The sequence below is a fragment of the Ochotona princeps genome, chromosome 3 (genome assembly GCF_030435755.1).
Source record: "Ochotona princeps isolate mOchPri1 chromosome 3, mOchPri1.hap1, whole genome shotgun sequence".
Taxonomy (NCBI): Eukaryota; Metazoa; Chordata; class Mammalia; order Lagomorpha; family Ochotonidae; genus Ochotona; species Ochotona princeps.
In genome coordinates, this window is record NC_080834.1 from 85,578,671 (window position 1) to 85,594,402 (window position 15,732).

Consider the following 15,732-nt stretch of genomic DNA (forward strand, 5'->3'; position numbering starts at 1 on the left):
AGTTTTTCCCGGACCTCCAAGAATATGACTAGGCGTTTTTAGTTGTCACCGCGGCCAGAGCAGCGGCGACAGTGATATGTGTCTGTGTCCTTGGCAATCAGCTGGAACACAGCCATGAATCTTTCCTTCCAGCAACTCTGAAGCTCTGCAGGACGTTCGTGGTGGCCTGCCACTGCCAACTTCATACTATTTCCTCCTTCCTTTTCTTTCTTAGAAGAAACATCTCTTTGGACCTAGAGCACCGTCTCTTTAGTTAAAAACAACAGGGAATAGCAGTATCTTTTTTTAGCCAGGTTTTTTGGACCCATGAAATGCCAGCTCACCGACAGAAGACTAACAACTTGGGGAGATATCAATGTGGGCAGGAAAGAGGCTGAATGTGTTTGGGTCCAGGTGAATCTGAAGGTGTCATGTAACAGCACTCAGCTGCACAAGGCACCATTGGCAGCAGGAGTCAGGTTGGGTCCTAGCCATCAGTGACTGCCTCATCAACCCTTTCTGTGGCTTTCCTGGCCAAAGAAAGGAGCACATGTGTCTCAGACTCCCAAGGATTGCAGGGCTCCTACGGACCAAGCAGGTCAGAAGGCAACTTTCGAGCAGCTTCACAACTTTGTCTTGGTTAGGGAGTCAGGTTTATCCCAGTGTTTCCTTCTGATCAAGCTCTGGGAGGAGGAAGTATCTCTCAACGCCATGTTACCTTAAAGTACTTATCAAGAACTTCACTGTAGTTGCTGCCTTTAGAGAACCAGCCGTCGGGAATGATCTCGGCTTCCAGCCACTGGATGATGCGATGCCGGAGCTCATCACGGTTGGCCTGATAGCAAACGACTGCAGGAAAGGGACAGCTCTGTCACACACAAGGCAGTCAGCTAGGAAGAGTCTAACCCAGAATTCAAGCTGTCATTGCTGAAACATTTGTCAAACACCCAGAACACTACAACAGAAACTTTGGTGCTTAACAGGCATTCCACCCCATTTTGCCATTTCCTTGCTGTGTGGATTTGGGAAAACTCACTTCATTTCTCTGAGGCTCATTCTTCTCAATTGATAATCACAATAAGAGCTGCATTGGGCGGGGAGTTCCAGGGATGTGCACACCAAGCATAAATCACGATGAACTTGTCAGGCTTATTTATAGAAAACCCCAGAAGTCTCACCAGCCTTCCCAAACATCCACTTTCAAAACACATCATGCCTTCTGCTTTTGCTGGGGCTGTGACATGCGCCCATCTTACAGGGTAACAAGGGGAGGTTGCAATGGCTTTTCTATCACTGTGATTCAATCACTGCTCAGTAGCAATGGAAAACCTGACCCAGACAGCAGTTTCAATCAGTAAGCACAGAACAAGGCCACTTTGCAGTTTTTCTGGGTTGGCTTGAGGTGAGCCTACTTTAGGGTCATGAGCTCTGATCTAGCTCACACCTTGTCAGGGATTGTGGAAGAGAATCAGAATTTTCAACATGGAAAGCATTTCCTCCTAAGGCATGTGTGTGTGTGCGCTCACAGCAGACCAGCACTCACCTGGGCTGGCAGATGGACTGACCGGCTTCTTCTCTGCAAGACAGAAAGAGAAGGCATGTTGCCAGGCGAAGACAGAAGAGAACATTCCTATGGATGTCTAGGATCAAGCCTGCGCTACACTAAAGGGGCACCTCATCATCTTGTCTTCCTCCTCTTCCTCCGGGGCTCAAGTGTGGGGATGCTTTCTTTCCTGCCTTGTTTGACATTCTAGGGTCACAGAATGGCCCTCTTGGTTTTTTGCTCTTTCCTGTTGGATGAATGGGGTCCTGAGAGCCTGAGAATTAATATGAAGCAGCCAGCATTATGGCATGGAAAGTTAAGTTGCTGCCTGAGATGCTGGCATTCCATTTCAGAGTACAGGTTTGAGTCCCATCTACTCAACTTCTGATCCAGCGTCTTGCTAGTGCACCTGAAAAAGCAGCGGATGATGGCCCAAATATCTGGGATCCTGCCACTCACATGGGAGACTGAGTAGAAATTCCTGACTCCTGGTTTTAAGTTAGCCCAGCCCTAGCTACTATGGCCATCTGGGAGTGAACTAGCTTGAACTAACTTGTGGAAGATCATTCTTTCTCTATCCCTTAACCCCTTTTCTTCTTTCTCTCTCTTTCTTTCTCTCTGTTGCTCTGCCTTTTGAATAAAGAGATAAATATTTAACAAAGAAGGATCCATGCCCAGAATCACCCTGAACAGGAAACAGAGTAGACACCAACACTTGGAAACAGCTCTCTGCTTCTCTGGGAAGGTCAGGGCTGAGAAAGGCTGGGTAGGTGTAGGACTTGGCAGGTAGCTAATGTCTAATTAGCAACAAATGCAGAACTCCATCTCTCAGACTCCAAGGGGTAATAATTTGACCACAAAATGGACAAAACACAATACTACCAATTTTGAGAGGTGCCCAGATTAAAAATCTTCAGGAAAAGTGAAATCTAGCTGCTTTCTAGAAAGGAAATCACTTATGGATTTTTAAAAATGATTTTTGATTAATAATGTGGTCACCTGTTATCTGCTATCTGGCTATAGACAGTGCTGGAAGTCCCCATTAGGGTCTGATGTAAGAAGCCCTGGGCACAAATCCGAGCTTTTCTCTAGGCCCAAACAAGCAGGCTCATAGCAAGAGGACCCATCGCCTCTGCCAGGGTAGTTTCCACAACTTTGCTGGCCATGGTCAAGATGGAAGAAGCGAGGGTCATTTTGACCAGCTGATCTGCTCTTGGGCTCCCTGCGGCTCCAGTTGCCCTGCAGCGGGTGGGGAGTCTGCCTTACCTTTGCAGTGTCCATCATAATCCACCTGGATTTTGGACCCAGTGAGGCAGGCGTCTCGGTGTAGTTCACAATGGTTGTGGTAGGTCTTGCCGTTACTGCCACACACAGGCCTCTTGTGAGGTTTGCATTGCTGAAACAGACACAAGAGGAAATGCACATAATCAAGGCACACACAGGTGTACACACAGCTATCCTGCAAGGCGCCTCCCCACCAGCAAGGTGGAACCTTTACCCCACTAGGGCACAGGGAACCTCAGCTCTGGCCATCAGTGACCACGGCTGACTTGGTGTCGCAGGTGGCTCATCCTGTCCCACCCACCGCAGTCCTCTGGGGTCAGTCTTGTTCAGGGTCTTTTCTTCTGTTCAGTGAAGAGAAAGGCCTCCTGCTACGGTTGGCATGGCTGTATCCTCTCCAACTTTCATGGATACAATCTCCAAAGTGATCATATTCAGAGAGGCCTTCAGATGTGATTAGGTCACAGGAGCCCTTCCTTTGTGAATGAGACTAAGGTTTTTTTTACAAAAAAGGCTTCACACAGTAGTAATACTCAGCCCCTTTGCTCTTCCGCCTTCCACAACATGAGGCTGCAATGGGCAAGGGGCCACCCTGGAAATCGGATCAGACGCTCTGCAGACGCTACACCAGCTGTTACCTTGATCCTGGCCTTCCCAACATCTAGAACTCTGAATGTCAGATTTCCATGATATAGAAATAATCTACTCTCAGTTATTTGTCTATTGCAGCACAACTCGACTAAGCTCTGCTTTATTCACCCTCTCAAGTCAGTAAGAAGGGAATTTCATTAGAAGTCAGGAATTTGGATTCTCTGCCACTTTGGATAAAGTCATTCAATATCTTTAGGTGATCCAAGATGCCTTAATGTGCCAACAATCTATCACAAAAGAGCCAGAGACAGGTTGGAAATGTGAGAGACACACATACACACACATTTCAGTTCTTTCAGGGCCTAACTCTAAGGGTCTGTGACTCTGTTTCACATTCTAGGGCTATTTGATTTCCTTCTAATCTCACAACCTGTTGTGAAGCTGGAGATGGAGGCTACTTTGTGAAGTGCTACATATATAGAATCATTATTGATGGAAACAAGGCAAAGGGGAAATGGAAACTTGGCAGCTAGGTTCTGTTTTGCCTACTGAAGGTGTCAAGATACCAAACAAGCCCAATTTCCTTAGATCTGTGTCTTTTAAGAAGGTGGTATGGGCAGCAAGTTCAGCTCACACCTAATGAAGGGACAAAACAGAGAAGACATGTTAACACAAAAAGTAACAGCACATCCTGCAATGGGAGTAGGCTAGCCTCCCTACATATAAATGAGGTTAACAAAGCCCGAAGAGATAAATTGCACTTGCTTATGTCAATAATATTTATTATGGGGTGCTTGCTGTGCAGTGGATCATCAGAGCCTGTTTTGGCATCTAATGGGAAGTAGTTTGTTCAAAATCAATGACTCCATAAGACAAAGCTGAGACTAGACTGTGGTCATCTGCAGTTTTTAGACAGGACCTCCCAGGGCAAATCCATGCCCAGTAGGAACTCACTTTCAGGCTTCTGAGTTGGAAGACTTCCTTCTTGGGACTACACACCAGAATCTGTTAAGCTGGGTTATTTATTGGCAGAAAGGTATGTTTCCAGGTTACGGATTAAGGATTAATTTGCTAGAAAGGGCTGGTGAAAGGATACATGTTTGCTTCAGGAGGGGGAATGGAGCTGAATCCTGCCAATAAAAGTTGCATCTCTCAAAGGCTCATTTTATTTTTCAAATGTGATTAACAAAAGGAAGGGGGGGACACATGGGGAGAGGTCAGAGTTGTGGTGCAGCAGTTAAGGCATGTTGTTATGCCGGCATTCCATATAAGTGCTGATTGGAACCGCAGACGCTCTGCTCCCAATTCAGCTCTCTGCTAACGTCCCTGGGAAGGCAGTGGAAGATGGCTCAAGTGCTTGGGAGCCACAACTGAGTGGACCCCAGTGGAGTTTCTTGCCCTTGGCTTTGGCCTGGCCCACTCATGGCCGTTGGGATATCTGAGGGGTATCTCACAGATGGGCGCTCTCTCTGTTCTCATAAGTAAATAAACAAATACGCTTAAAAATTTAACATATCCTTTGACCTAGCAAGCTCAGTGGCAAAGAAACAAAGGCAGTAGCAGCTTGAAAACAAATCTGTACTGGAGGTGATAGATTGTAGTGTAACCAACCCATGGAACAACCTACATGTTCATCCATGTGAAATGACTCAATAAATCTAATCTTCTTTCGTAGGATCAAATACCATGCAGCTATTCAAAAGTGAATTAAAACAATATGTAATACTTTGGTGTGTTGTCGACGATTTATTAACCAGTACAAGACATAAACTGCACATATCTATATTATAATCTTGCTTTGTAAAAAAATAGGGGGAAATCCTATGTTTATAGTAGCATAGAAAAAAAAATGTGGAACATTTTATACCAAACACTGGTTCCCTCTATACAAATATAACACTTCTTCAAAAAGTTTATGGGAAATAGAATAAAAAGATAAGCTTTATTTTGATGCAGAAAATTTGAAATTCATGCAGATGAGGGCTCTTCATCAAGTTCATGGACAGTGCCTATCAGGAAAATCATGCATGGATTTTAAAATATTTTGATTGAAATAAACTTATCTTTTAGCTTCTTCATTTATGAACTTTCTGAAGTGCTCTTACGTCTTGTACTATTTGACAAACATAAAGCAACTTGACAATCTAAACATTTTTACAGTTCCAAACATAAAAAATATATAAAAAATCCCTGTGCTAAATCAGGTATATGATTTATAACACCTTGGTTTAAAATGTCACGTCTTCCAGATAGACAAGGCATGCCTGTGCAGAGATGATGAAATGACAGGCACTGCCCCGCTAAGTGGCAGCTCAGGCAAGAGACCCACCCTCTCCTGGGTCCCTGTCGTGGCTCCTGATGTCGGGACTCACCTCAATGCACAGACAGGTGGGCTCCCCCTTCTCTGTGACAGCACACTCCCGGCCAGCTCCACAAAACACGTTGGCACAGATTTTGGATTTGCTCCTTGGTTCCTCCTAAAACACAACATTGCTGAGATGAGCCGATCCCAGAATGGATAGTATGTCTGCAGGCTTGGGCTTCAGTCTGGAGGTGTAGCTCATGCTGTGGAGGGTCCTGAACAGGTAGAAGCTGGCCCTAGCAGCCAGCAGCATACTCCCAGGCACTGCTCCACCGACACATTCCCCCTATGGCTGTTTTCTTGAAGAGCATGACTTCATTTCTTGCATATTTCCTTTCTTCTAAAAGTGTCTCTGAGCATCCATTACAGACCAATGCCTTGCTAAGGGCTGCAGCTACAAAGCAATGCCACCACAGGAATCCGGGGCAGCTGGAGGCAAAGAGGAGGGAATGAATAAAATGAGACCTTCTGAAGATACTGGACTTCATGGGAACACCTGGGAAGACACAAAACTTCTGAAGGTCCTAAACCTCACCACGTGGTGTTTAAGGCCACATCTCCACACAAGGATGGCTAAAGCACTAAATACTGGGATTTTCTATTGTTTCCTGTAGTTCTATTCAGCTCCTCCCATGGCTGCCTCTGGCTTCAAGAGTAAGAGATCTAAACTACGTGACAGAATGTACAATGCATAAAAGCACTTTCTGATCTGACATTCCTGTATAGATGTGGGAGGCAGAACTGGCAGGGCAGGGGGCAGTGCCAGTCTGTGCCACTTCAAACCTCAGGGGTGGCAGGAGCCATGAGGAGAGTCATGGGATGGGACAGGTCAGGGCAGTGGTGGAAGCCAAGAGCCCATTGTCTGGGCCATGTATACCACCTCACACGGAGAACTCACACCCACAAAGCCTGTGGCAGTCAAATTCTTACAGATTAAAAAAAAAAAAAAAATCCAAGCATAGGCCACAAGAAGCAAAAATCCCAAAGTGGATGTGTGAGAGCCGTGTCTTACACGGCTGGTCTGCTGCCACCCAGGGGCTGCTTTGCAAACTGCGGGCTATTATGCTCTCCTAAGCCATCTTGGCTGTCAGGCTGAGCCCCCATTGGTTTAGAAGCCTTTCCCATGTCCACATTTCATTGGTTCCCATGCTGTTGCTAGGCGAATTCTTCTTTGGATGTTGCTAAGGAGAATTCAATAAAGCTGGCAGGCAGGGAAGAAAATGAGGAAGTAATTCCCAGCAGGCTAGGGGTAAGGGTGGGGGTGGGGCTGCAGAGTTGTTTCTGCAACCGGGAATGGAGGTAAAAAAAAATCAACATTTTCTCCAGGCAGGGCCCTCTTGTGAAAACTGTGCCTGGGAATACAAACCCACGTTGAAAAGGAAGAGGAAAAGGCTATTGTTGGTCCGTTTTTTAAAAACTCAGAACGTTAGTTCTCTCGCCTCCCATAAGTGCCTGTCTGAGCCTGTGGGTGTGTCGTGGGAACTAGACACACAACTGTGTGAAAGCCTGCCCTCAGGGCCACCCTCCAAAGACATCCCAGCACACAGCCCTCCTGCGCCAGCCACATGCCACTTGATTTTTGTGAGCCTTGACCTTCCTTACCCCAGCAAACAGCAGGGACGTGCCCGCTGTCCCAGCAGGACGAAAGGAGATGGCACACTGGGAAGTGCACTAGACTGTAAAGCTGGGAACACTGTGTTAACAGGAGTGCTCCAGGTCCCCCTGTGGAGCCGATGTGGCATCCACAGAGCTCCCGCTCCCCACACTGCCTTGACCTTAGTTGGCTGCTTTTAGCACGACAAACACAAGCCTTCATGTAGAGGTTGAATTCAAACCAAGTCATTGTTCAGAAACCCTCCCCAATCCATTTGAAGAACCATATGCCTCGGACTTAAATGATGACAACTAATATGGGAGTAGCACAGGTTTTCACCTGACTGTGCAGACAGCTCTGACAGAATGAGTCCATCCTTGTCAGCCCCATTGGACTTAGGAGAAAACCAGTGAGATCCAGTCACTTGCCCAAAGCTAACAATAAGAGAAGGGTGGATCCCAACGTAGGTGTTCAGACCACAGCTGACCAAGCTCCTGTTTAGAAATCCCTGTACTCCAGAATATTAAGGCTCTACCATAACTCCGCAAGTCAGACATCCTCACTACCCTGTTTACCGTCAGGGAACTGAGCTTGGCGGGGAGGGGAGGGGTGGTGATGGGGGTGTGAGATTAAGGTGGAAAAAAGCAGAGTTGGGATTCTACCCAACCAAAAGGAAACGGTTCCTTTATTTCTAAGATGACTTGGATTACAGAAATTCTGCCTTGAACTGGGGACAGGAACTGCTTGGTTGGCAAGTGCTGGGAGAAACTGATTCAGAGCAAGACAGAATTCAGCCTCGATTCTGCCATACCCCAAGGTCCTTGTTCCTTACTGGTCGTGGATGCTGGGGGCCAGCAACTGTTATTAAAACCTCAGGTTCCTCATGTGGAAACTGGGACGACTGCCTTCTCGAGGGATGCTTGGAAGGGTAAGAGACAACCACATGCAGCAGAGTGCCTGTCACACAACACCAAGTGCCTCGTGTAATCAGGAGGCCTGATTACAGGGGGCGAGCTGTTCCTAGGCAATTTTCTCACGAAGACGCTCTCCTCATCACCTCGGGATCTCCAGTTCCCATCTTCCCCTCGTCCTCCCCTACACTGTAAACACACCGAGAGCAGGAGGTCTGACTGAGTGGAAAAAGACAAAGGGTCTTGTTAACTACCCAGTAGGAGAGCACAGGGAGGCTGGAAGCTGCCATTACACAACCTTGCCTCTGTGCAGCCGACGCGCCTGTCAGTAGGTGGCGCTCTCCCGCTTCATCTCAGCCCAGAGCCGCATTGCAGAAGCGCAGCTGGGCTCCTGCAGCTCCCCTCTCCTCCCAGCAAGAAATGGTGCAGGAAAAGGGGCTGGCAGAGCTCTCCCACCCCTGTGTACACACAGGAGGACTTGCCAACCTAGGGTAAGGATGTCTTTCTTGCAGCCCGCACAGCCTCACCAGTTCTCCCCAGCTGTCACAGCTCTTAGGCATGCCTCAGTGTATAAAACAACGAGAAAGACAGTTTCCTCTCAAGAGATGGCTTCTGTGTGCTATTCACAGCCCTTCTCCAAACCCCATCTTCTCTGGGAGCGAGTGTGTCAGGTGCACCTCCACCCATCTGCTGCCTGATTGATGCTGGGTCAGAGAGAGGAGCAAGCACCTGTACAGGAGATGAACAGGACACGGATGTACTCATGGGTCAGCAATGGCTGCCTGGTGAGGACAGAGACAATCAGGGCGGTGATGAGGGGCTGGGTCTTCACAGCTGATCTGAGACGCATGCAAGTTCTGGGAACAGGCAAGGTGGTACAGTGAATGGGATACCCTGCAATGTCCTTTGGATAGCAGCTCTTTCAATTTCAATCCAAAGTGCAGAACAGCCTGCAGGGAGAGGCCAGGAACAGGGAAACCTCCAGGCTGAAGGCAGGGCCTTAGCTAGGGTGGGTGGGTTGGGGGGAAGGGGTGCCTGGCAACAGGGCTGGTGTTGACAGTCGCAGCCAGCTCAGGTGAGGCTCTGCACAGACAGCTGTGTTCTGGCCACCTCTGTGCAGGTTTTCAGGTTCCAGTCCAGTATCACAGGGGCAGAGCCACTGCGGATTTGGAGAAGCTTTGACAGATAGAGGCCACCCGAACAATGAGAGCTGAGTCAGGGTCAGACCCAGAGCCTCAGTGGGATGGCAGACAAGGGCTGACACCTGTGCACAATGCAGCTGTTGTTAACCAAGCAGGGCTGCGGGATTTAGCCTCCTGATGGTTTTAGGAATCAGGTCTCAAGGCTGTCCAAGAACCCGATCTACACAGGAGTCACCATGCTGGCATGAGCATACTCTTCAGGAGTGGAAGGGTCCCAGGCAGGGCCATTGTTAGAGGTATAGGAAGTGGGTGAGCCTGAATATCACTGAGAGCAGGACTGAGTCACGCAGGTGAAGGGTGCTTCAGAAGTGTGGACACCTAGATGCTTTGGTCAATAAAATACCTGCCTCCAAATGAAGAAACATCACATAGCTAGCTTTCTTCTTCTGCCTCCCTGCCACCCTCCATGCTGCTTCTGTGATAAGTACTGCATACAGGCTGGGGCAGGGACGTCTGATCTGGGGTCCATTTGCACACAATCAGTTCTCCTTGGTAAACGGGTCACCGGGAACATCCTACCAGACAGAAATGTCCTCTCTGAGCTGGGGTCTTCCATCGCATGGTAATAATGATATTTCATATTTACACAGTATTCTCTTGAATCGGGAAATTTTAGTAGCATTTTTGATTCTCAAGACCTTTTTAAGATAGGCAAGGAGTTCCCTCCCAAGCCCTTTTATATTTAAGATCTTACGGTGAAGATGATGCCAAGGTCCCCAGACCTGGTCCTTGGCTCCAATCCAAAGTCAAGAAAAAAAACAGAAGTTCTGTTTGCAACAAGAAAAGATCCTTTACAAGCAAAGGAAAAAGCAAGTTATTTGCAAAACCACCAGCAGAGTGTGTCTGAGTTTGTGGGCCCATCCTGAAGTCTGAAAATAAGACACATTTGAATGTTTTTGCACAGTCTTGGCCACTCAGGAGATGGTTCCTGGAGGAATAGCCTGTTTTGGCAGGGGAGGACACGTTCAAGCAAAGCCACAGGGCTGTCAGCTTCATGTACCATCATTTCCTAACTGCAGCTGTGGTGGTTCTGTCCCCTCTGTTTCTTTTTTTCTTACGTTCCAACTTTCTTATTTAAAAACATAGCTCTATGCACGTATGCCAAGGTGGAATTTTGGCTCCACTTTCCACTACTCTGTGTGAGAGAGGCTCTGTTGATACGAGAAAGGGTCTGCTGGCCCTGCCAAAATTAGTCATGGAAACTTTGCAACACCAGGGCCTCTCAGACACACCCAGCCGCATGGAGCTGGGGACAAAGGAATTCACAGAACTCGGGGGAGCAGGAGGAGGCCTGGGGTGGGGTAGGTATCTGGGCAGTGTCAGCTGTTCCCACCCAGCCATCCCGGAGTGGATCCCTGTAGCAGTGCCTAGGAGAGCCAAGGAGAAAGAGGAAAATGGCGTGAGGACCCTGAAATCCAGGGCAGCAGCTACAACACCTTGTTCAAGGCTCTGCTTCCTTTGTGTTGATGCATCCTGTGTGTTCTAAGGGAGCAGAAGGAAGCAGAAGGCTGGTTTTAAGAGTGCTTTGATATGTTCAGCAGTAGCTACCACAACTGTGCCTTGTCCCTCCCTTAATATTCCTCAGGGGCCAGTGTTGTGGCACTGCAGATGAAGATATCGCCATCCCATATGGGTGCCTAGTTGTATTCTGGCTGTACTTCCTCTGATCCAGCCCCCTGATAATGGCCTGATAAAAGCAGCAGATCCTATGAGGCCCAGAACTTAAATAATCTGGGGAGTCTTCCATAGGAAAAAGAGAATACACAACTGTGATCACAAAACTGGATGCAGAGCGTTAGTCGGGGCCTTGCAAATATGTAAAAGGCCTGAAACTGAAGCATCATTAACTTCCAGGTAAACCCAATTTTTCATTCCTGAAGTTGCTCCCCTCGTGAGGAGCAATATCTTACTAATAATAACCTCTGATTCTTCAGTCTCCTAGAGCTGCATTTCATATCCTATGCATATATGGCTTATCTCTAGAAGATTCCACGTGCCTTGAACACTTTGTTTTCCCACAGACTCCCTCAGTGTCCTGCCTGCAAAAATCCCCAATAAATGATTTCTATGTTCAATGTCATTTGAGCGTACAAAGTCCCCATTATGTAAGTTATATAAGCCAATTCCTAAGGATCTAATAATATACAGCATGGTGGTACCAAGTAAATGCCAGTTAACAATGGTGTGTCCTTTTAATTTCCTAAGAGGATATAGATTTTGAATGAGAACTCAACACACAGAGATCTCTCCTCCTTTGCTTGATTATGGTGATCATTTCACAACACATAGAAACAGAAAAAAAGTCACAGTTGTACACCTTAAATATGCATAATTTTCATATGTTAGTGATACCTCAATAAAGCTGTTTAAAAATACATTCAGGTACGTGTCAGCTCCATTGATCAGCAACAGCAGTGTTCAGGATGTTTCCAAGAAGGTAGGGGTGGGCTTCATGATATTAAACTAAGCAGTGAGCACTGGCTTTCAGATTTAAACACTTGCATTATGAACCTGTCAATCTAGGATTATTAAATTCTCTTTGTACTTATTTCAATAATGTCTCCATTGCAACCCATGGGATTCAGCAACCGTCTGACATCCTGGCCTTGTTGCATGACAATGGACTGTGTGCCTGCCAGTGGGGAAAATGCTGCTTACTTGAGCTATTTTATTATTTTACAGGACTGTCAGACTCCCTGAGTTTTTGCCTTTTCAGACAGAAGCATCTGCATTGGTGCAGGCATCACCACTGGGTGGCTCATCCAGCTCGCAGGCCATTTCTGGAAAGGGCTCCTGCTCTGTTGACCCAGACACAGCACAGCAAACTACACACTGGGCTCCTAAAGGACAAGTTCAAATTCTCTGTCAGGGTCTTGGCTAGTCAAGTGTTCAGAGGCAAGTAATAAGAACCTACAGAGTTAGAAATACACTAAGGCCTCTCACAAAAGACTGCAAATAATCTTACGGGGTCTTCGAGGTCAGTGAATTCATTCCTGTTTGTAGCAAGAAGCCCAGTGACATCTGATGCTGTGCTATGACTGAGGTGAGGGTCAAATCCAGGTGCGTCTGAGCCCCTACCACTGGAAGGCACTCTTTTCTCATACCTCAGGCCATGCTCCACAGTGACATGTTGGGCTTTGCCCCCTACAATGTCAGCTGCCTCCTACCACAGGTACATTCAGCAACCCCACTCAAACTGGTCTGGGTCTACAAGCTGCCTAACCTGAGTGTCATCTGTGTGTGTCTGTCACTCTTGGTGAGGTCCCTGGGCAGCTGCTCACCTTTTCGTCAGGCTCCTTCATGCATGCTTTCTAACGCAGCCCATTTCCCTCGTGCATGTTTTCTCAGGTACTCCATTTCCACTTTCGCCCTTCAGTCTCCGGAGCACCTGCACGGGCCCTGCTAATTCATACTGCGCGTCTGCCCCACCTGCATTAGTCTATGAGGGTTGAGGGTAGTATTCATTTTCTGCTCTCCAATCACCCACCTAGGACTTGTCTACATTAACGGTCAGGACTGGAGGGATCTGGAGAGTTCCCTGATCTTTTTTGGTCAGGCCAAGGCAAACTGTCTAAACCTATCAAATAGGGCATTGGATTAAGAGAACCAGCATGATGACAGTCTGCACCCAGCATGGTGCCAGCTCCAAAAAAGTCTATATTCCTTCGCAAAGCTTCTGTCCTAGCCATGCCTGAGGAACCAACCTTGAGGCTGTGCAGCCCTGCAGTGAGGGGACATTCAGGGAGAGGCAGGAGCAGAGGACAGCGGGGCCTAGAGAGCAATCCTGCTGGGCTTTAATTTAAGAAACAACAGCTGGAGAGTAATGCAGGGGCAGAAATGGTTGAGCGGGGGTGTGGGAGGCAAGGAAACCAGCTAGAAAGGGCCTGGGAAGATGATGAGTCTCAGGAAGGTGGCATGCATACAGGAGGGGAACCCCAAGGAGTATCTAAAACATGTTCTGGCAAACATCCTGGACAGAGAGGAGGAGGGCTGACTCCAAGGAGCTGCCAAGATGTCTGACCTCAAGGTCCCTGCACAACTGGTACCGAGCTCCGGGAGAGATGGGGCATTAGGAGGGGTAAGGGTGGGGCAGAGGGAATGAGTCAGCTGTGGACAGGAGTGTAAGCGGACAGTAGGAATGCCCTGGATAGCTGAAAGTACAGGCGGAAGAGACACATCTGGATGTCATCTATGTAGAACTGGGAAAGCAGGGCAAGGGAACACACATGCTCAGGAGGAAATGGTAGGACCGGAGGCTGAAGGTAACCGGACAGAGGAAGGGAAAGGCGAGCTGAGAGACAGCAAGCATGTGGGAGGACGAGATGCCCCAAGAAACACGGGTCTCCGTGCAACCCAGCCAAGGCCCCTTCACCTTTGGGCAGATGCGACATGGCGCCAGGATACAGAGCATGGTAGATGGAATGCAGCCTGCATTTTAGGCCCGCTTACTTATTTGTGCAGTCAACTGCCTGCATCACTGTGCAAGGGTTCTGATGGCAAAGAAACCAGGAGGACAGAGTAGGGGGATTCAGAAACCTGTGAGGGGAACCAGCACATTTGCAAAGCTCCAAGAAATGCATTGATGAATGAGAAAGAGCTTGACAAACATCTGGATAACCCTGCCCCGCCCCCCCCCCCCCAAAAAAAAAGGAAAAAGAAAAGCTTTCAAATCCTTTGTTGGAACCTGAAGCAGCACCCAAACAGTAGCCCAGGCACAGGCAACAAGAACTGACGCTGGAAGCAGGAGCTGCGGACATGTCTCCAACTCTTAGAAAAGGGTCCTGGCCTCTTGAAGTCTCAGTTTCCTCATGTATCAAATGCAAAGATTATGCCTGATGCCCAAATCCCTTAACTAGCAGAATGGACTCAGAAGTTCAAGAATTTCAGATGCCGCTGACTGCCACACAAAACACTAAAATTGAAAGAGACTGGTACTAGAGTGGGGAGTTTCAGGTATTTTGCTGGGTTTGGGCAAGAGGACAAAAGTTGGCTCTTGTAGTCAGACGGTTTTCACAAGCAATGCCTTGTCCCTCACGCCTGGATCCTAACAGACCAGGGCTGCAGGGATGGGACCCCGCTGAGCAGCCCGATTTCACTGATGCTGAACTGACTCCTGCACCCTCTTCTCCGATTCCCCTGGAATGTCATGAAGACAGTTTCTCTTCAACTTGTGTTTTCCTTGCATGGAAACCAGGGCAAGAAAGCAAAGAGGAAGTGGGTAAAAGAAACTCACAGGAGATTTGCAAATCTCCACTCCTGCCAAGAACCTGTCACTGAAGTATGTCTGGGGCTGCCTGGGCTCCATTTACTCAGCATTCATGCTCTAATTATTTCCATGTGCAGTTCAAGGAAAATGGTTGATCAAAAGTTAAAAAGAAAAAATCCATATCCCTAAACCTCAATATCCTCAAAGAGGGGAGAAAGCTTGAGGGTTGCTGAGGGAGGGCTGCCAGAAAGCTAGTTTTAGAAGAGGCCCCTGCCCCTGCAGGGCCTCCACCAGCCGGTCCAACATCACTGCCTGTTCCAGGAACGTTGCCCCAGCAAGCTGACACTTCCCCGCCCCACACCTCTCAACCCTGAAGCAATTAAGATCTGCGTTCTTCGGCAATTTTGATTTGGTGGACCAGCAGAAAAGCCGGTCTGGGATGCTGCTCCACTGCTTCTCCCCTGGATGCCACCGACTCCAGGGAGTTCCAGGGTGGCTCCTAACACCACACATCACATCTGCTGGGGAAGGAATCCACTGTGGCAGACATTCTGCATTTCCATCGCCCCGAGGGGCACGTGCTTCCTCCTAAACCTGAGTGAAGTCATTGTTGTCTAAGGGGTGGGGGTAGTCACATGACCCAACCCTGAACTGGGTGTCCAGGGCTGTGATGTAAAGGCACTTGCGTGGGCACATTTAACACAGTCTTCGGCAAGTAGATCAAAGTCATCTTCCCTCTCTCCTGAGGGATTAAATCAGTGAGGAGGGTTCAAGATCCTTGGCCTTCTCACGCCGAGCCGCCGCGGCCCATCTCTCCAGCCCCCGCCCTTCCGCCCGGGGCTGTGGGTAGCTTTTGGAGGTCTCTGAGAGTAGATAGAGCAGGAAACCAATGCAGTCTGACACCGTTGGCAGACAGAAGGAAAGGGCAGAGGGCTCCTGAGGTTCGGTGTTTCGGAATGCGAACTCATTACCCTTTGAAAATGTCAGCACTATAAGGTATTGTTAGCTTCTTGTTTCACCTCTGGATAGGCAGACACCGTCCCATAAGATCAGCTACAAAAAC

General features: G+C 48.2%; 1 protein-coding gene across 1 annotated transcript in view; it reads right to left on the bottom strand.

Annotated features, from left to right (window-relative positions):
* Positions 1-15,732, bottom strand: part of FSTL1 (follistatin like 1) — a 52,038-nt gene that overhangs the window by 12,577 nt on the left and 23,729 nt on the right. Inside the window, exons 3-6 of the mRNA XM_058661950.1 lie at positions 5,767-5,871; positions 2,789-2,918; positions 1,523-1,555; positions 698-828 (exon numbers count right to left, since the gene is read on the bottom strand). Of these exons, the coding sequence (XP_058517933.1) occupies positions 698-828; positions 1,523-1,555; positions 2,789-2,918; positions 5,767-5,871 (399 nt within the window). The remainder of the gene's footprint in view (positions 1-697; positions 829-1,522; positions 1,556-2,788; positions 2,919-5,766; positions 5,872-15,732) is intronic.